Consider the following 22,989-nt stretch of genomic DNA (forward strand, 5'->3'; position numbering starts at 1 on the left):
TTAACCAGGGTATATGAATTTAAGCTTGAAATGTATGGAATGGGGAAAAGGTAGTGTGCATTCGGTTGGACATTTTTATTCTTAAGAGAGTACTATGAAATATTGTGAATCAAGAGTGATTACCATAGTTGTTTCTGATAAAAAAAAAAAAACAGGATTCATATATGCACAAAATACAGTTCTGGTGAAGAGCACAAAACAAATTAGCAGCAGCTCATGATCACTCAACAGTAACTCAACACCCTGAGCCTGTGCACATGAGCATCAAACAGAGTCATTTGAGCAAGGAAATAAATTTTTAGTTTTAAGCTTTATGGAATTCTATAGATGGTAGAGAAAAGTAGCTTAAGCATGCCACTTATTCTTTAAGAAACTTTGTTTAGGAAATACAATCTCTCCATCTCTAATAACTGAAAAGAACTGTTTACTCATAGCCTGAAGTTGTACAGCCAAAAAGTGGTAAAATTTTCTTAAATATAGTGAATCAATTGAACCAACTTACTGTTACCATACCATTAATTGGACTAGTATTGTCGACTCATTTCCAACTAAACAGAATAATTTAGTCTATACCATTTGGGGCCTATTTAAAATAGAAGGTAAGGAAGGACAGCAGAATACAATAGTCATTATTATTGCTGTATGTATACACGTGAATGCATGGCCAATGTGATTCTGCAACCTGTACACTCAGAAAAATGAGAAATTATACCTCATCTGATTCAAATGTATGATAAGTCAAGATCATTGTACTATTATGTGTGACTAATTAAAACAAAAAATAAAATAAAATAAAATAGAAGGTAAGCATAGATTTATTTAACCAATAAAAATATAATTAAAACAAATTGATATATACTGAGTAATAAGGACCTTTGAAAGTATTACATATGGAGTAGTTAAAATGACCCTACAATAGACTTACTGTATTATTATTATTCTCATTTTACAAATGAAGATATTAAATCCTGGAGAGTTTATTAGTCAGTATACATTAGGTTAAGCTGCAGTAACAAATATTTCAAAATTATAATGGATGAAAACATAAAATTGAGCTGCCACTGATTTATCAATAGTTTTCTGTTGAACTGACAACTACTCAGAGGAACTTCCCTGCAAAAAGTAAATCAAGGATCCAGGTTGTTTCTACCTGAATCTCTAGAACTCATAGTTTTCAGAGTTTCTGTAGCAGGAGAAGAGAGTCTGAAAGTCTGTACAGGATCTTTTCATTGCCTTATTTTCACATGCAAGTTCTATATACCACTTTCACACACATATTTTATTGGCTAAAAATATCCATATGATTTTACCTAAATGAATGGTATAGGTTTTCATATGCCAGGGAAGGGGAGAACTGGATGGGGTAAGCACCAGCAATCTACTACAATAAGATAGAGCACTTTAAACAAAGGTGAAAAACTAGAAGTGGCTCAAACCAGGATTAAAAACACAATTTGTTTAGAAGATGACTTTACTGTAGACCTTGGATTCTTAAGGTCTAGTTTTGCAATAACTGCTATTTATTGAACTTGAATGTACCAAGAAAAAATAGATGACTACATGTGCTTAATGTGCACAAATCTTTAGGCTTAAAAATAAACCTTCTAATAATTTCTACATTTATTCTTGATTTAAGAAATACCAATCACTTGTAAACCACCCATTTGTTGAGTTTTGAAATACTGATTTTTGTACAAGAGCATCCCAAACTCCTGAATGAGGATTTTTTCCTTCACGGCATGCCCCTTAATATCATTTTGAAAACACATCACACTTCTTTAATGCCCATAAGTATCAGGATAGCACCAGCCATATCCCTGCTGTGTCTTTAGGTCTTGACACAATGCTTCACAAGAAGGAAGCCCCCCAATAAATATGCATTCAATAAATGAACGAGTGAATAGATAAATGGGGAGTTTGGTGTTTTCTGAAGCAGATCATCCCATTTTTGATGTCCTTAGAAATGATCCCCAAATAAATGAAATTTATTCTTCTTCAATTCCATACAACATTCTGATTTTCTTTTTCTTTTTTTTTTTTTTTCCCTTTGGTTCTGGGGATCAAACCCAGAGCCTCATGAATTCAAGTACTTTAACAAGCTACACATCAGCCCTGTTATTTCTTCTCATTTAACTAACATTGAGTAAAGCTGCTTTCTTTTAGCACAGGAGCTCTTCCAATTTCTGAAGTTAGCTAGCATATGCTCTTAATTCCTGATTTCCTCTTTCCATGCATAAGATGCACCCCTAAACCCACAAAAATCACTCTTCTTATCTAAGGTAATATTATATGTTGCCAACTCTCATCCTAAGGTGTCCAGAACTAGGTATGCTAACTTGAGGTGTGAACTATCCAATTAACTAGCTTCCTGCAAAAAGATTCTAACCTCCCTTAGAACATCGAGGTGCATTAATCCCATTACAAGGCCTTTGGGAAAAAACAGAATGTCTGACACCACATACATAAAGGAATGAATGAAAGAATGAATGCTTTCTTTCTTTCTTTTTCTTTTTTCTTCTCTATTTTTTTTTTAAATCAGGGATTGAACCTGGGGCTTATTGGAGCTATTTTTTAAAAAAATTATTTATTTTTAAATTTTGAGACAGTGTCTCAATACATTGTGGAGGGCCTCCCTACATTGCTGAGGCTGGCTTTGAATTTGCAATCCTCCTGCCTCAGCCTCTAGAGTCCCCTGGATTACAGCCGTGAGCCACCACGACCAGAGGAATGAACAGATTTTAAGATAGATCTCTTTCATAATTATTTCCCATCTGGATCATATAACTGTGGACGTTCTTGTGAATCAACTCAGTTTAGATCACTTCTCCAAAATTCTTAAGTAGAAAAAGAAATAGATCTCTATGAGATGTTAATACAGAACTAGCAAACATTTATATAGAACATTCCCCACAAAGCTCAAAGGAAATTAAGACAAAATGATCAAATGCTGATTTCCCCAGGGAGGTGTCTTTGTCCTTCCACAGAGAAATAGTCTCCAAACCTACATTGTTAAAATAGCTTATTTCCAGTGTTCAAATGTGACAGTCAAAAGAAATTAAGAAAAGCAGCGGCGCTGGAAGCTGCCTCTTTCCCAGTTCTGCACTTATAAATGGAAGCAATTTAGGAGACATTATCTCGGGTCCAAACAGGAAAGGAGCCACTACAATCTTAGAGTACTAAAAGGTTCCCATCTCTGTCCTCCTCCTTCTCCTCCTCTTAGTCTTCATTCTTATAAGACTTAAAACGGGATCTCGGATAATTTTCTGAAATACTGCCCTCCAAGACCGCAATTTTCCATCAAGTGATGGAACGAATCCTAGCTGGCCATTTCTAGGACCCCCAACAGGCGCACAGGGACAGCACCGCCACTCACAGAACGGAGGAGGCTGCCTCTGTTCAGACCGATAGGCTGGATTTGATCTGTCTTGAGGACTCAACACTCAATCGACTTTCCCGGCAGCACAACACAAAGTTGAGGGAGAGAAAGAATAAGCGTGCGTGTGTGAGTGTGTGAGTGTGTCTGGATCCGTGGGGTTGGGGCGGGCAGTAAATAAAGGGTGGGGCCAATGAGAGGAGGAGAAAAGCAAGGATTGAAAGAAGCCAGAGCGTGGCTCGGATCCCAGTTAACCTGCTGGAGCTCATCAGGCTTGCTCGGAGACCCTGCACCAACTCACCCAGTTCCCTCCTCCTTGGTTCGCCGTTCCCCACTTCCTCTCCTTCACTGATTGCACCCTCCACCAATCCACCCCCTCCCACTTTTGCATCTGACCAGAGGACGAATGAGGGAGACGTTCCCGCAAATTGGGGCAGCAACTTTACTCAGCTGGTCTCTGGGCTCAGGCAGCAGGAGCGCACTGATCCTCCGCGGTCTGCGGCCCAGGGAGGAGGAGCAGCAGCAGTGATGGGCTAGCGACAGGAGCCAGGAGCCCCGAGTGAGCTCAGCCTTGCCATCCAGCTCCGCGTTCCCACGCCGGTTCCCTCCATTCCGCTCCGTGGGAGAGCGGTCAGGGTGCAGACCCGGAGCATCCAGGGAGGATGAGGCGGGGACCTGGCCCGAGTGGGGTGCATCTCGCGGGCGTGCGGCAACGGCTGGGTTTGGGCATGAATTAAGAAGCTAGGAAGATGGAGCGCCGCACACTCATCGCCCAGCCCGGGCTCTGGACCAGAGACACCAGCTGGGCACTCCTCTATTTCCTGTGTTACATCCTCCCCCAGACCGCCCCGCAAGTACTCAGGATCGGTGAGTGAGCCCGGAAAAGCGCTCCAGGATGCGGGCTTTGGGGATGTGGTCGCTCCGCTCGGCCAGTGGGGGTACAGCGGGTCCCGGGCGAGGCGGCGCGCGCCGGCGCAGGGGCAGGTGCTGGGGTAGTGGCGGTCAGTGCGCGCGGAAGGCTTTCACGAAAAAGGGGGAGTCGCGTCACTACTTCCCTTCTGGCGGGTGCCAGGCTTCCCAGAGAGGTACGGTTGGCGGGTTTTTCAATCCAGGCTCCAAGAACGCGGGCAATAGTGCGGGGATCCAGGCTCTTCAGGGCTGGCACTCTACTCCGGGCGTGAGGTTGTGCCCGGCTGCTGCTGCTTGAGTTATGTGCCAGGATGAGATCTTCCAACCGCCTGAGTGGACGTCCACCAGTCCAAATCCACATCCCTGGTCCCTAGCAGTCTGGCTTCTGCGGCTCCCATGCATGCTAGGTTCTCAGGAGTAGAATACTCAGACCCTAGGGACATGGGAATATCCCGGGGACAGCTAGCCCAGAGCCTCCAAGTTTTCCAGTATGAGTAGGGTTCTTCTACGTGGAGCCTGCAAAGTCCAGAGGGTTGCAATGAAGTAGGGCCGAGTACCAGTCTGACTTCTGACTCCTTCAAGAAGTGGAGAGAATGGTCCCCCATTGCACTTAAGTTTCCCCTTGCTCCCAATCTACTCTGCCTACCAGCCACTGAAGATGATCCAATCCCCAGTCCAAGTGATGCCCTGCAAGATTCTTAGCTTTAATCTCAATAGGTGAAAAAATGTAGAGAGATGCTGAATGCGGGAATCCTGGGGCATCCCAAAGAGTGAAAAAGACAAGGAAGACCCACACAGGGGGTGGCAGGGACTCAGGTACCAAAGGACACAGCACCCACCACCACGATTTAGTCTATGGAGGTGCTGGGTAATCTCTGGGCTCCTGGGGTTGGCAAAGCTCTTCATCTTTCTTTCCTTTCACACTTACCCAGTTTCACTATTTTCAGTCTCCGTGTCCTCCTCATTCCCCTGCTAATCTTTTTTAAGAGAGACAGTCGCGGGGGAAGCCACAGGTGAAGCGCTGACTGATACCATATAGATCACTCAGTTCTCCTACTCAGGCAGAAGAGACCAAATCCCTAATATTTGAAGGCTTCTATCTTATACCTCTTTCAAGAAACTGAAAGAGTATGAAGAGAGAGGAATTCACTCCCATAGTGACCCCTTGAGAAACTGGAATTTCTCAATAATTCTACTTGTCCTGACCTTCATTCAACTAGCTGTCTCTTAAAAAAAAAAAAAAAAAATCAGAACCAAGAATTTTGTCATAATTGTTTTGTTTTGTTTTGTTTTGTCACTGAACCTGTCCATCAAAAAAAAAAAAAAAAAAAAACCAAAAAACAGTTTAGTGATTTGAACTGCATTTTCTCCAGGTAAATAGGGTCTAATTTTCAAGGAAAGAAGAGGTCCCAAATACTAACTTTTGCTACAGACTTACCTGTTCTAGATTGGACAGTAGGGTAGCAAAACTCTATCTAATAGAGTTTGCCAAGTATATATATTTTTACAACAAATCATCACTACTTATAACTAAAATATCATTTACCTGAAATATGCAATAGGCTTTATAGTCTGGTTTTGGGGGGTGAATAGTGATTGGATTAGTAAAAAATTCGTAAACTATGCAAAATAAGTAATGAATATGTGTTAAAATTTCCAATGTTTATTAACTTAATTGGTACTTTGCTTGTGTATTATTCATTTTTGAAAGAGATAAATCTAGGGATGTTAGGAATAGCTGTAATAATCAATATCCCTCCTGAACAACAACCTTAAGATAGGATTTTCCTTTCTTATATCCCCCAAACCTAAATTAGATCAAGAAAGGGGGATAGCAGAGAATGTTTTAAGACCTATTTGTTCTCAGATCTGAATATTTATCCAAGCTCCAAGCAATCACAATCAACCTTTGAAAAGTAGTTTTCAAAGTGAAAACAACCAATATTATTCTTGAACTTAAACTATATGCCACAAGATAATGAGATTTCCTTTTCTAAATGAGATCTAAAATGTACAAAGTAAAATTGCATGTTCTAGTGTTGTTTATATGCAGTATAAATGCCTCACTCTTTTGACCCTGTGTGACCTGTGGTTGGCATGGGCACTGCCATCCTGTATGTACCTAAGGACCAGCACACACTTTTTAAATGGATAATTCAGTGCCATGGAAACCAGCTGTAGCTCAGAGAAAACCTGCCTTCTACAGTGAGTTTCTTGTATCAGTCAATTCCAACAGTGAAAACAAAATATCAAAGGAGTTAGGGACAAGCAAAAGTGTGTGTGTGTGTGTGTGTGTGTGTGTGTGCGCGCGCGCGCGCATGTAGAGAATTAAATTGCACTTTTTTTTTACATTTCTTATTCTTTCCCTTCCCAACAAACCACCAATTATCCAACTAACCAACAAAAAGGGACTCTTGATTATTAACTTGCATACTTTTTCAGTAACTTAAAATATCCAGAAATCAAGCAAAGCATAAACAGTAGGTGCTTAGTATTATCCTTACATGGAGAAGGCACTCAAATTATTGAATGGATCACTGGTCTACTGTTCTTGCAAAAGAGTCTGCTTAAACTTCATCCAGTAAGGCAAATTTTAAGATAGAATTTATGTATGCTAAATATGTGAGAGATGGTTGGGAATGCATATGCTTAAGTTTAGCACTATTGTGAACATACATGGAATAAGATATTACTGTTGTGGTCTTGTGCCACAGTTAAGAGCCATAGAGGGTCCTGAAGACCTGTAGTGCCTAAACAACAGTACTGCACTGGAGAATTTTCCAAGCAGGTTGCATGGTAGAGAAATAGAGCCACAGCTGGAAATTTGGGGGGCTGCTGGGTTATTTCTGCCTCCCTGTATACACCAGTTTATGTCAACAACCAGTTAACTGTCACACATGTTTAATTGTACTGTGAGGTCTACTATCACAGAGATCCCCCTAAATGACCAATCAATTTGTCACTAAAAGAGCAGAATATGGATAATATTAGTAGAAATGGTAGCCCATTACCATTAATAGAAGTAGAAAGAAGTCGCTCTGTGAACATATGCAACTTCTAGTGCAGACATATCGTATTTATAATAATAGCAGAAAAATATGTTCAATAGTATGTTTTATGCATCATCTCAGCAAAATAAATAATATGAGCATAGAATTAACTGAAGGGTAGCCAGTTTTTTTGCCACATGATTGGTATAAGACAAGTAGGCTTGGGTCTCATTGCTATGATTACTGGTATATGTCTCAGACTTATTCAATATCAGTAGGCCTTTTGTTTTTACCTCCAAGAACTCAACTCAAACTATTTTTTATTAATTATAAAATTGTTATGATTAGTGAAAATTAACAGAAATGGTACATGAAGTAGAATGTGAAGGGTCTTTGAAGGGTATCCACATACATTAGTTGAACTGTAGTTGTTAATTTTTACTGTTAGTATTTATTACTGTGATTTTCTTTCTGAACAGGGATGTACAAGCTGGTGTGGTATGTCTTTGTAAGACACTTAATATTTCTGAGCCTTAATCTCTTCAGCTTTGAACTATCAGTATTGCTGCCTGCTTTTCTATTTCAAAGAAGAGGGTCAAAGACATTACTTTTGTAATTAAAAAAAAAAAAAGAAACCGTTAAATAAATAGTAACTAAATTCTCCTTTTAAAGAAAACTGTTGTGGAAATGTATATGTACAGTGTCAATGTAACTGTTCAAATGATTTCATTTCCTTAGGAGAGGCCCAAATTTATTTGAGTTAATCATTATTTTGGTTATGACATCATATTTCAGTTTTTAACTCAAAGATGCCCAAAGTCCTAAGTAATGTTTATATTTGCTCATATTTTTCTTGAGTATACAAAGACCTGTGACTTTTATTCTCTGAGCTCTCGATTATTTCATAATTTTAATACCCATTCTTCCTTCAACAAATATCCATAGAGTTCTTACTCCTCCATAATGAGCCAGACACAGTTCTAGGTATAAAATATACAACCAAGAGCAGAAGGACCTTAAACGTCTGTTCCCTTGAAGCCTGTGTTCTGGTGATTTATAATTTATGGTACCACTGAAGATTTTCATCAGACCTTAGATGCAGACACTTTAATTTTTTTTTCCAAATATCGTTTTTGAAGAATGTTGAGTTAATTATCTGCTACCAATTCCTCATGTCAACTGCATCGTCAACAAGTGGTAAGTTCAGGCCCTCCCATGTATAGAGCACAGACAGTATGAGTTCACATTGCCAAATCATGAGCAGAAACTCAGAGGAGAGTTGCTTTCATTTAGGAAAATCTGTCTTGGTTGAAGTCCATCCTCTGTGGGAGAGACATGTTTGTGCCTTGGGAAGCATGGTGGTTCTCATATTGACTTAAAAACCTCAACTGTCCTGAGAAGGACATGCAAAGGTATGTGATAATGTATAGTGCTTGGCCAGCATTAATACATTTCTATAAATAGGCAGTTCATTTTCCTTGCTATTTTATCTGCATCATTCATCTTTGAGTTAATATTGGTTTTGCAGGCCTGATGTTAACATTACATAGATCTTACCTTCAGCTACCTTTCTTGTATGATTTGTGATCTACTGTTTCCATTGAAAAGAACATAATTTGCTATCTTTTCCCAAGTTCAAACACTTGTTGAAATGCAGGAACTTGAAGCTAGCTATTCTGATCTCAAGTTTTAAGCTCCTTCATTGAATGATGCTGTATGGTGTATGGGTTTGTGTATGCACTTAGATAGCTGTGGACACTATAACCTGGAATCAAATATAAGAAATTAGGTCTTGCTTTTAGTTATGCAGGGATAACTAAACAACTGAAAGTGAGTACAGTTTATATTTGAGACCATTAGCATCAAATAAAAGTTGCTACCATCAGCAGACTATCTAGAATTTCTCTTTAGAAGGATTCAAGAAAAACAATCAAGTAGGAGAGGAAGCCTTGCTACTTGCGCCTAGAAAACATACTATTTTCAGTTAGATTGGACAAGTAGTTGGAATGGTTTTAAGAAAGACTGAAGGAGATAGGTGTGTTGAGTCCCCATATTCTTCCCCTCCTTTTGGGTTATTTCCCTGATAATTATCTGTATTACATAGAAAATTTTATCTATGTCCTAAAATTTCCAACTGTTATTTGGACTAGAAGAAAAAGTGATGAAGAACTCTGGGTAGAAGGACATTCACATTTCTAACTGCCTTTTTAAAATTGACCAAACTTGAGAAGATCATTAAATTATTTTTTGTCTTCAGTTTTATCTATTGAAAATGATAATCAGTGCATGGATTTGTTGTAAAAAAATGGAATGTGATATCATCTATAACATGCATGTCATTCTGTAGACCTTTATGAAGATACCTACTTCTCTCTCTTCATTAATAAACAAGGTAGCCAGTCTATATTCTGGAATAGTCTGATCAAGTAAATCTGGGGAAATACCCTTGCTTGGAATTTTATGAAGTATGTTCATGTATTGAAGGCTATTTAAATTCTGCAGGAAAAAAATACTGTTCCTTTTATCTAAACCAATATCACCTCCATATTAAACCTAAGAAAGTTCCTAACTGAATCATGGCTATCAGTGTCCACTGAGCTCATTCTCCAGAACACAGCAGAGGGAACAGTGACTGGCAAAACCATTGACATCTCAACACATGCACTGAAACTCACAGGGTTACGCTTCCCTGGCTTCTCAAATCCTACCCAGAGGCTGTCATCTCTTACTTACAGAACGTATTTTTAAAAATCTTTAAGATTTGGAGTTTAATGCTTATTCCTCTCATTATTTAAAAAAACTAGTTTTGTAAAAAAAAAAAAAAAAAAAAACCTTTAAAACCATTTATTCTGAAACTCTATGATTTGTTTCACTTAAAATGTGACTGGAGTCATTTTCCTGGTATTTTTTTTTCCTACTGGACTTGCTTATTGACAGTGTGTTAAGTTGAAACATTATATTATATTTACAATGACTTTTCCAGGAGTATAATTTGTGATAAATTAAAAGTCTGTCTATATTTAGTCAACTTATTAATGTATTTATTTTCAAATATATATGATTTTTTACAATGATATAGTTTTATGAAGAAACATTCAAATTAAAAGAAATCCATTGCAGCTACATTAACTTCATGGATTTTTGGTCTTGATTTCCTACTACAATCAATTAGTTACATCCTATCGTCAACATTGGCATCAGCATTGTCATATTTATAAATAACAAGTCAATTGGAAACAGTTAATCTTGGAGTAAAAAGTTAAGAGGTAAAAATGTTTGATTTTGTAATTTCATGTATTAAAACTGAAAAACTAAAAGAATAACTTTTAATTTAAAAAACAATACCTTTTTCAAATCATTTGGTAACATTTTATTTCATCCTTTTTGTTCTTACTAAAAGTTTAAGATTTTTTAAAGTGTGATTTGTCTAATAGTATAGTAACATATTTATGAAATCTGTTAAGATTAATTACAAAGCAGGATTTAAAAGCAATGATATTGACTAAATACGGAATAAACTCTTATTCATCACAAATCACTCTCATAGAAAACATCATCCAACAGTTTGAAAACATTCCTTTTAACTCTTTAAATTCTTGTGTGTGCTTTGTGTGTGCACTGATTGACTAAATTTGTAAGACTAGCAAATATTAGAACTTTTGTTGAATTAGTTTATTGAACTAGTTTATTGCCATTGGATTGGGGGAAGCGAAAATACAAAATGAAATACCATGCAAGAGCCCATCGGTACTCTTTAAAACTACTGAGTCACATTTCAAAATAATTTGACCATGTTGAGTTTTCCACCAGAATTGCATATATTTGTTTTCATATCATAGAAATCTGATGATTAATTTTATTATTGCCCTCAGCTATCAATTGGAAGACTCAAAGTTCATGAAATTTACTATTTGTATTTAATATGCATCATTTATTACATTGAACAAGACCACGAGTAAAGACAATGTTAAAGGGAAAACATCTATATTATTTCATGATTGATTAAAACTGAATCCATGCGTGGGTTGTTGGGTCATTACATACACATATTTCCTAGTGCTGTCAATTGAAATGGCTTAAAACACTCCAGGAGCAACAAGGAGCACTTCTGGCACCAGGGCTCCTTGGAAAAATGACAATTCTATGAATGAGAAAGGAAATGTACAAGATGACTGAGATCTTGTAATGCCAGAAAGTGAGGAGGTGATCCTTGGAATGATGGTTATATTAAGAGGACACGCTAATTGACTGGCTGGTTTCACATGAGTCCACGCTGATATAGATAAATGATTAAATAAAATGATGGGGAAGAAGAGGCAACTCTCCCAGGCAGAAGAGGCAGGTGGTCAAGGTCTGCCTCACCAGTGCTGAGCCAGGTTGATTGTACTTGCACTTGACGAGATGTCATGTGGATGGAACTTTTTTTATCTGGTTTCTTACCCCCCAACCTAGAACCCCCTCTAATCATATGGAAACAGCAGAAAACTCCTAATAGAGGGGCATTCTAGTAAATAACTGACCAATACTCATCAGAGAAGTCATGGTCATAAAAAGGAAAGTCTGGGAAAATCTCACAACCACAAGAAACCTAAGGATACAACGTGAGAAATGCAATGTGGGTTGCTGGATAAGACACTGGTACAGAAAGAGTCTTCAGGTAGAAGCTAAGCAGTCTGAACAAAGATCAACATTCCTTAGTAAGAATGCATCAATATTGGTGCATTAATTCCAACAAACATCATATTAATTTAAGATGCTAATAACAGGGGAAGCTGAGGCTGGACTATATAGGAACTCTCTGCACTGTTCTATTTTCTGTAAATAAAAAAATGTTTTAAGAAGTAAAATCTATTAAAAAATAAAAGATTCAACCCAGATACGGATTTCTGGGGTTACAGTTCTTACCTGCTCTGTAATTACAACAACAAAAAGAATAAGAAAAACTATTGTCCATCGCATACAGTGTGCTACCTAAAGAGCTTTCTAAGAATATTATCATTAAAATAAAGAAAAAGAATTTGATATTGGAAAAACCATTAAACAAATAAACTTTATATAAAAATTGCTGTTGAAGAAAATGCTATCACTATATGTCTTCCTTAGAATTCTGCAATGAGTTTATAAAAAAGCACACACTGGCTGTTTCTATCCATTAGCATATTGGTTTTCCACTATTATATTCGTTTTTACTTAATTAAATACAATTTAACTTTGTATATTTATCCAAGCATTGTAACATACTTTGTTAAAGGCATTACATTACATGCCAATGTCCTTGAATGGAAATTCACAGCAAACTATTTGCAAGAATTCCTTTCTTAGCAAAATTGTCTAAATATGCCTTTAAAAATCAATATTTAATTCCCAGAGCCGATGAAGCACTTTAGTACTTCATAATTCAAAATGTGGAAAGGATGGTGAAAACCATGTGTTTTTTCATTTTTTTGGTTATTTTTAATTGAGAACTCAATCACAACTTTTAAGGATTTTCTTTCTTTTTTTATTTTTCTAATGTTAAACTTTAAAAATGTTGGATAGATATTTTGGCAATCCATAAACAGAAGTTGCAGTCTGATGACCTGGCCACATGTGTATTGTCGAAGATGTTACTGTACTTCATCTTCTAAAAATGGATTAGTGAGATAGAGCCGCCTTTAAGTCTAAAAACAATATTTGCCTTTTGAATTCTAGGCAGTGTGTGTTCCTTTTGTTCTCAGGATATATTTGAACCCTAAGGCTCTTTCTATATATGCTCACTGAATTGGCAAGAACCTTTTATAAACCATTGTGAATGTTCAAGAGCAAGGAATGGATAAGAAAAGAATCATAAAGACTTATGAAATGAAGGATCCATTAAATATGATCCTTACAATGAAATTCATGTATTAAGATGGAAAATATTTACAAAACTATATGAGCATGGTGTAAGATGTCACATTCTTTGGATTGGGGCTTTATATGATTGTTCTTGCTTATTGATAAGAACTTTTAGTGAATGTGGAAAGAGGAAGTCCACATGTTTTGTTAACATAGTGGATTGAAAGCCAATATATATTTTTTTTCAATTTCTTTCCTGTTGTTCTTTATTCAATTTAAAAGTGATTGGTTGATTCTAGATTAATAAAGCCATTGTTAGCATGCATATTGGCAAAGTGAAAAGTACTCTGGAATGAGTGTATGTCCAGCCTTGGTGTTTCTTAGTTTGCCCAGGTGGCAAAACCTGTGGGTAAATATACTCCTTTGTCTGTCAGAGAGTAGCTGGTGGTGAACAGGTGCATGGGTACATCAGCAGATCTCATCCAGATCTGCAATCCTCACTACAGTGTCTGCTCTACTTTGTTGTCACTGGGATGCATTGAGATGCTCCATGAAGATGTGCAACTTTATAGTTAATATTAATAATTGCAGTGTTAAATGTGTGGAACTCGGTTCATTCCCCTGTAATTAAATTTAACTAGGCACATGAGTCCATAATTTCACTGGGTTCACCTTGAGGTCCTCACTTTGGATATAAAATGCACATTTTTATGAATCTCTTTTTTCCTTTCCCCTGACAGAGATTAAAGTTCCCTGACTTTAAGGGACAGGCACCTGCCATTCCTTCAGAGCATCCATGGTGTAGCTTGTCCCATTCTGATGCCGTGTGTTGACCTCTAACTCCATTGCATCCCCTGCCCACATCCCTCCTAGGAAGCTCCATAGCCTCACCTTGCTGCTGTTGACACTTGAAGATGCAACACATTCTTCTGCTGGCCTCTCATGTGGGCTGTTGATTCAACAATCCAGCTCCCATAAGGTTAAAGACCACTGGTTATCTCAGGTCCTTCCTGTCCAAGCCCATTCTGCCTCTATCTCAATTCTCCTGGACTCACCTCATTGGAGAAGTGTACCCCATGGTTCTCCTTCCCTCTTGGAGACCCAAGCACCACGGACAGGGACCTTCCTGAGCATGATGATCTCTGGTCCTCCTGTCTTGACTTCAGGTGTCCCAGCTGTAAGAAGGGAAACAGCAAGCTGAATTAATATGTTATTACATATTTATTTGAACTCTGAAGTTCAGACTTCAAGCATTGTGGTGGTATTTAAGGCAAAGATTTTTAAATTGAAGCAAGGAAAAGTAGTGGTAATGACAATGAACTTTAAATTTTAGTTTTCCTACTTGTATAACAGAAAGAAAAGGCTAAAAGAATCAGGACAAATATTCTTTTTCTCTATGACTGCCTTTCATTCATATATATGAATATAAGTATATGTAAATAAAAAATACTAATGGATATATCATATATTAAACAATGAACAAATGTGTATATGTGTATTTATTATATATTATTTCCATAAGTGTATATAATAATGAATTGAATGTACATATTATTACATATATTTATTATATATTATTACATGTATTATAACAATGCTACACATAGAATACATATAATATACATACATTCACATACAAAAGCATACATGTACATATATAGATGGATGTGTGTTATTATATCTTTCCATTAGCGTACAAATGTGTTACATATACCTGACATATATTTATTAAATATAATTACAATATATGGTACCATACATATTCATATATAAATACATACGATGGATATTAAGGTTTCAGTTTGCATTTTTCTCTGTACTTAAATATTCCACCTGGGAGGAAATCATATTTGAAGCTATCAATGCTTTTTGGATAACTAGGAAAGGGCAGGGACACAAGCAAGCAGTCTGTGACTGCTGATGGCCAGGGCCTAAGGAGAGTAGAGCATGGAGGCACCGGCACATGGCCTGTAACAACTTGGTACTTGGTTGTCTCCAAAACGTTCTCAGGCAACAATTACATTTAAAATATTTGTTCTGTGGCCCAAGAGAATATCCCTGTTGGTGAAATTGAACAACAGGGAAGACTTGACATCAACTAGGGCCCAATTTACATGAAGAGAGTGATGATATCTTGCTGCATCTGTGGAACACCTGTCATAAAGTGGACAGTATTAAGCTACAAAGAAAAGACCTTAAGGCAAAATAATGACTTAATAGAAAATACAGCAAAATTATTATAAACAATCATTCATTATCAGCTTAACACAGGCAGTGGACTCTTCTCAAAATTATAATCAAATATAAAGAGAGTGAAATCAGACCCAGAAATCCTTTTGAACAAGCTATAGAAAACATATCCATTTAAAAAAAATATTTTATATAATATATGTGCAAATAAACCATTTAAAATATATAAATAAATGAGAAACAATAGTACTTAAGATTGGAAGAGGCTTTGCAGTTTTTAAGACCCAGCTTTCTGATTTGAACAGTAAGAAAACAGTCCCTAGAAACTAAACTTTGTATCTACACTCAGTAAACAAGCCACAGTTCTTAACTCTCTTCTCAAAGGTATTTTCTTGCAACTACATCTTTCTCATACAACTCACTTGAGAAGAGTTGAAATTCAAAATGAATGAATGAGAATAGCAACCAGCAAATAAAATGCACAAAAAGTTTTAGAGTATATGTAGCACAGAGCTAATCAGTATAGTTTCTATAAATCATAACAGTCTTTGCAGAAATGTTAGTTTTGAGAGTTTTATAAAGAAGAAAGTGGATGTGTTGTTCAATGTTACAATGAGTTGAACCCAAGGAAATTCTAACACACAGGGAAAATGTCAATAAGAAATTTTAACAGAAACGTGTTAAACTATACATATCTTTATATTTTTTAAATTTCATATTATCTAGGCACTTCTGATCAATTTATTTTACAATCACTTGAGTGTGAAATAATGTTTTCATATTCAAAAGGATCCAGAAAAAAATTTAACTAGCAATTATAAATGAGTGGGATATCATATAGCAATTTTGAGCAATTAGTTGTACTGCCATAATATTTTTATTACTGTAATATAATTGGAACAATTCAAGTGAATATTATCCTTTACTCAGGCTAAGTATGTGTGTCTACAAGGAAAGAAATCTAAAGAATAACATCTATCACTCACTTTGTGAGACATTTTATACAGAGTCAAAGCAGCAGCCCGTGGTATGGAATACTGAGATTCATGAGCCCACCCCACATCATATGTATGAAGGGGAAGGAGGAGTTCATGGTTTTTGTGATGCTTAGACGACAAAAATCAGTGAATAATTCCTGGAGAGCATGCTAAAATAAGTTTTCTGTGCTGTTCCTGAAGTCTACATTGCCTTCTGGTGCCTGTGAAGTAATCTTTCAAATGGACTTCAAGTTTCGTAAGTAACATTTCATATTTTCTGTTCCCTTCAGAGGATGAAGTTTTAATTTATGTTTCTGCACACTCTCCATTATTTACTTATTTGTTTATTCTTCTATTTATAGTGTATCTTATTGAAAAATATTATAAAAGGCTAACAGAAGTCACAGACAGGTTTATCACCTGGTAACATATATGAATGAAAAGAAAGGTAAATGTGAAATGAGATAAAGGCTGGCACGTGTTTCCTAAAAATATGCCAAAAGTTGACCAAAAAACCTTTATCTATACTTTCTAGTGGATGAAGGAATATGGAAAATAAGACAAAAATCTCAGAGTTCAGAGGGTCTAGCTATATAGATAAATCATAGGGCTTTCAGGCTAAAAACCATGTAAGAAACTCATCCTGTGGTCTGATTAAAGGGAAACCATGTGATATTGTATATAACAACCCTATGATAAGATCAGTAATGCATTTCACACATTTTTTTTCTTACAAAGTGCCGGATACAACTTTAAAACTCCAAATGATAATAAGAACACTTCTCCAAACATCTGGTGTAGATTTCTCAAGTGTTTGTTTAATCTAGGATTACAATGCTTAATATCCAGGGCAATGGATGAACTTCATGCCAACCATTCGTAACTGTTGCTACTTGAATCTGAACCTTATTGGAAGGGAAACAGCAGAAAGTCAAGGGATGGGCAGTGTGGTGAAGTGTCCCTTTCTGGGTAAAGGGAGATGCATGAATGTTAAAAACAGGGATGAAGCCCTTCTGTGAAACTGAGAATCCCCAAAGAGATGCTCTGTTGAAGAGATTCCCTCATGTCTATGGAAATGAGGTACCTGGAGGCAGGGCCAAGGTTTCATACAGAAAATATCTGTGAGTTCATCATGGTCAATGAACAAATGAGTGACTGTCAATTGTTAGCTGGAGATCAAGTTTGCAAATATTAGCACTAACCGGACTGGTCAAAAGGTAAAAGAGTTGGGGAAAAGAGGAAAAAATAAAGCTCTTGAGAAATAAAATTCAAGTAAATTCTATGATAGGTAAGTTGAGGATTGTAAACTGACGTCCTGTAGGATCATCTATAACCCAGTAATATGTTTGGTACAGTCTACCTGTCACAGTGATTGGGTTTTAGAGCAACTGATCTTAGCTTTTATTTCTAATGGTAAACATAGAACAAAACATGTTGAGAGGCTGAGGGTCAGAATTTACATGTATATGTATGCCTACTGCTTAGATAACAATTTGTATTTTTAAATTCTTTTGTTTTGCTTTTATTTTGTACCTTTTACTTGCTTAACTGTGTGCAGTTTCTTTTCTTCTTTTTTTTAATTAGGATCTACTTTGCATATGGTTAGCAATAAAGCTAAATCTCTCCTATCCCCTTTGAACCTTTAGATACTTCTCTATAATTCTAATCATTTCCTCCTAGAAAAGCCTATTTTATCTAGCAGGACTATTGATTGTATAAGGTTGAAGGGGAATAACTTTAAATATTGTTCGTTGATCTGCCTCCTGAATGCCAAATTTGTCCATATTTCTTCAGACTCCTAATTCTAGAGAACCGCAATGCGTTTAGGATTCAAAAGCCAGTAAAACAAAATCTGAAATGTAGTGCTTTGGTTTAAGCTTTTGTTCTTCTGTGGGTACTGAAAAGAAAACTTAAAGTTTATAGGATTTCCTGCTTTTTTTCTTGGAAGCAAGGAAATTCTCATTAAAACTTCATGATGTATTTTATTTCCAGAGCCACACCTCTGTTACATTGAGTTGAAAAATAATTTGATAAATCTAAGAATCACTGTTGCAGCTGTAAAATGCCTTGGCAAGCTACAAATCCAGTTAATGATAGCTTTCTTCTATTCCATAGGTTATCATTGCAATTTTCCCCAATCTTTATCTAGTTTTCTGTCTTTCAATCATTATTATGAATGCAGTACACAAAAATTATGCAGAAGTAGGACTTCTCTATTATAGCTGCCTGAGAAACCTTTAAAATCAATATTTTCACTGAGAAGTAATGGGCAGGATTGGGAAACAAACAAACTTCTCCAGGGTCTTTGAAAGAAGGAAATGTGACATTGTAAATCAATTACTTACCAACAAAATCAGCATTATATTTTAGTCTACTGACAGCATAATTTATATTCAGTCAAAAGGAAATGTGGCAAAATTCCTTGGGAAAGGCACATTTATACATACACTTACACATCGCCAAGTGGCACAGAATCATGTAAATCAACCCACAAATCTTTCTGGTCTTCAAATGATGATACTTTTCTGCCTCACATAGATACCCATGCAAACCATGTTTTGTTCTGTAGTTTGGTCTTCTGTGCCAAATGCTAATATTTGAAGAACAACTAGAAAAAAGAAAAGTTGCATAATTTTCTACATATTACCTCAGAAATCTTCTCAAGAGAGTGATTTGTTTAGGGGTCTAAAACTGTAGGACCCAAAGAAGAAAATGAAATTTTGAAAGACTAAGAAATTCAATAGTATAGCTAATGAGTTTAAACTTTAGTCGTTTTGAAACCAACTTGACGTTTTCCTTTATTTCTTTAGAGAATAATTTAAATACATGTAATTTTTAATATGTAAAAATGAAGGAAATTGGTTAAAAGGAAAAGAATAAGAAAAAAAATGCTTTAGGGTCACTCCTAATAAGTAGAGATATTTTTCTTTTAGGGTTGCTTTTCTTGAGATTTGTAGTATCCAATATTGTTAAAGATGTAACAATTTCTGTATACTGAAAAGCAATGTAAATATATATATAATATGTATATATTATATATATGTTTATTAAATTATTGGCTATAAAGAACAGTAAAGGTATGCATTCATAAGATAATTATAAAATTGTTTATTTTCCACATGCAGGAATAATTTTTTATAGTATTTGGCATTTGATGAAGAAATATAAGAAATTTATTTCAAAAATTAAAATACAAACCAATTATGATGGCATCCACCTGTAATTCCAGCTACTCAATGGAGTATTATAAATTTAAGACCAGCCTCTGCAACTAAGTTGGGCCCTATCTCAAAACTAAAATTAAAAAAGGTCTGGGTAGGTGAGTTAGTAATATGAGTGCTTGCCCAGCATGCACAAGGCCCTGGATTCAATCCCTAGAACTTCAATAAAAAAATAAAAATAAATGTGCTAGTGGTTTTATTGATTCACTTTATTTTTATTTATTTTTTTTTAGAGAGAGAGAGAGAGAGAGGGAGAGAGAGAGAGAGAGAATGTTTTAATATTTATTTTTTAGTTTTCGGCGGACACAACATCTTTGTATGTGGTGCTGAGGATCGAACCCAGGCTGCATGCATGCCAGGCGAGTGGGCTACCGCTTGAGCCACATCCCAAGCCCCTTATTGATTCACTTTAAAATTCAAATATTACTGATGGAGATAGAACATTTGCTTTACATTTTGATTTGGCATATCTTCATTAGTACTCCAAGGTCGAAGCTAGTTATTCCTCATATAAGGATTCAGTTGATATTAAAACTTAGGCTAGATTTCATACACAAAGTCAAAGCATAGGGAAGTGATTTTGTATTTAACTAGGGAGCAGAAAAATCCACTTTGTGAATACATTGTACATTTTAATTATCTACATAGTATATATTCGAATAATTGCCATTCCTTTCTTTGATGTTCTGTTCCTTACAGAACAATAGTACCACTCAGAAGGAATATTTTAGTGTGCCTTCGAAAGAAAAGGTAATCCACTTACCTACAAAATCATTCCCAGCCTACCTTTAGGTATTGAGTATCTGGTACCTGAAGGAATACAAGAAGTGTGTTGTGAGTATCAGTTTTTAAATTAAATTCTCAATTTACTACAGCTAGATTCTTTTAGAACCTTGTCTAATTTTATTTTTCATGCTTGCAATATATGTTAATTTGCAAAGTTGTATTCAAGTGAGCTATGTGCTGGGAAACAAAACCAAACTCAAAAGACTTAATTAAAAGAGTAGGAAACCTGAATGTAATTTTAGATATCAGAAGTCTGACCTATGCTGGCCTATTATTTCTTAATTTATCTGATTTATAAAGACTCAATTTTTACTTGAAATACCCTGGGGAATGATTACAGATGAAGATTTTTTTTTTAAATGGTCAAATCAAACGATTAAGAATGGCAGCAATTTGAATTAATTGTATTCTCTGTGGGCCATGCAAGGAGGTCTACATGCCCAACCATTCATTTTCATTGTGAAGTACATGGGAAAAACTTTGTGCTCACGTTTCAATAGCATCATTCCATCACACTTCCATATTAGTTTGAATCTGTCACATTTTTCCTCTAGAACACTGATATTCAACCAGGAGTGACTTTTCTCCCCCAGGGGACATTTGGTAATGGTTTGAGATATTTATGTTTGTTTCTACTTGTATGGGTGGGGAGCACTACTACTGCCATCTGTGGGGTGGAGGGCAGGGCGGGCAGGCTACTAAACATCTTACAACATACAGGACAGTCCTGATGACAAAGGGTCAACCAGGACAGAATGTCAAATGTTCTGAAGTCAAACTTTAGGATAGGAATTATGAAAACAAACCTAATGTAGATTTAGTGTAGATCTTTCTGGAAACCTTGCTCCAGAGATATATAGATAAATATAACAACCAATCACATGTTCTCCTATAGAATGGACAGGAACAACACATCATGGGAATGTTTTGCCTTGGTTCAGGGGTGTAGCTTTTTGTAATGGTCTTCTTGACCAGCATTGTGTTACTTCTTCTCATAACATGTTCATCTGAAATATGGAACAGATCCTGCAGTGAACTACTGAATCCTCATGACCCTCAACTCTCCAGTCTTTTTGAATGTCTGTGATGGGTAAATACTCATGAACATAGTGAACTGTCTGTCTTCTTGGAGCTTACAGTGTACAAAAGTCACCTAGATATGAATTAGATGAGCACACAGATAAATATTTCATTGAAAACTGTGAACAATATTATGAGTGAGAGGGGCATTATAGGAATAACTGACAAGGTTTCAAAAAGTCAAAGGTACTCTCCCAATGTAAGAAATCATTAAGTTTTCTGAGTAAGAGAAGTACAAATTGACTAAGAGACAAGGGAGAAAATTCCAAATAGAAGACCAGAACATAGAAACTCAAAGATGGGAAGTGTGTCTTCATTGACAATTCAGCTCTTTCATCAGTGCTTTTTGATTGACTGTCTGAACACACTTGAGTGTAATGTCTTTCTCTAGTGACCCCTTTCCAGGTAATAGGGAAAATAAAGCTAGTTTTTTGGTTAAAATTGAAATTTTATTTAACCAATAGCTATTTTCCCCAGGGACAAAGTTTAATTCTTCTCTTTGAAGACATAGAGAAATGAGATAGAATGTTCTTATCATCCCCTGAGTGATGATGAACAAAGGGACCAAAGAAGAGAAGTCCTTGGGGGAAAAAATCAAAGAAAAATATTTCTTTTTGCCTAAATCTTTGTTGATTCTCATTCTATTCTGCCTCTGATCTAGTCTCTGTAATGTTCCTCTCCTGTCCCCTTCCCTGATCAAAGAACCCACGGAATCAAAGAATGTCAGATTCAGGAAAGATTCTCAAATTTATTTTTATTTTTTACAAGTTAAGGAAACTGAGGCATAGAGAAGTCCTCAATCATTAATATCTAGTGTAACAATAGATACTGTCCTGCAGTGTGTTGGTCCTGCTAACAGATGACAGAAACTCTTCAAAACGTTATGCAGGTTTAATCGACCTCATTTTTTAATATGGTTTAAAGATGAGTCAAATGAGAATATCTAATATTAAACCTGTGTAGCTAATTACACAGCAAGCAGAGTATTATTGCCAACTATTAGTGGTTAGAGGAATGCTGCCTTTGCTCTGTGAAGAATTAAGATGAATAGGTTGTGCTGTATGTCTCCAGTCTTCCCAAGCTCAAGAAGATAAAACTCACCTGGAACATGTTGCCTAGGTGTGTACTTGTGAACCACCTTGAGATTTACCTCCACTTCATAGATTGCTGTAATATTTCTTGTGAAGAGTCTAGAATGTATCCTCTGGGTGCATAGATACTAATCTTCTGTGGTGGCTGTGGCCACACTTCCTCTAATAGGAGATGGTTTCTCCGGTAGCCATGATGGTCATTTTTCTCTATTTGCCACTTCTGATCCCCTCCACTATTCTTGAACCTCCTTTGACCCATTGGAGTTGCAACCAATGTTATTATTGCCTTCTGATTTCACATTGCTTTTGGCCGATGGAGAACATCATCAGACTGGAAGGCAGGAGTGGAATGTGGTTTAATATTTTTTATTTCTTTCACTCCCTTTATGTCATGATTCCCCATGTCATGATTCCCCATGATTTGCTGTGGCTAAGGCCCTCCTCTACTGGTCTTAACTTACTTTGTGTGTCTGTGTGTTTGATGTACTTGTTCCTTCAGCCCCTGGATGGATAATTTAATGTTAGTTTACAAGTCTTGCTAACCCAAGAGTTACT

General features: G+C 36.3%; 1 protein-coding gene across 9 annotated transcripts in view; it reads left to right on the plus strand.

The window, feature by feature from the left end:
* Positions 1 to 4,122: 4,122 nt before the first annotated feature.
* Grik1 (glutamate ionotropic receptor kainate type subunit 1) overlaps positions 4,123 to 22,989 on the plus strand; it is a 379,604-nt gene continuing 360,737 nt past the window's right edge. For all 9 annotated transcript variants that reach the window (XM_027929135.3, XM_027929137.3, XM_027929136.3 and 6 more), the window contains exon 1: positions 4,123 to 4,240. In XM_027929135.3, the coding sequence (XP_027784936.1) occupies positions 4,123 to 4,240 (118 nt within the window). The remainder of the gene's footprint in view (positions 4,241 to 22,989) is intronic.

This window comes from Marmota flaviventris, chromosome 8 (genome assembly GCF_047511675.1).
Source record: "Marmota flaviventris isolate mMarFla1 chromosome 8, mMarFla1.hap1, whole genome shotgun sequence".
Taxonomy (NCBI): domain Eukaryota; kingdom Metazoa; phylum Chordata; class Mammalia; order Rodentia; family Sciuridae; genus Marmota; species Marmota flaviventris.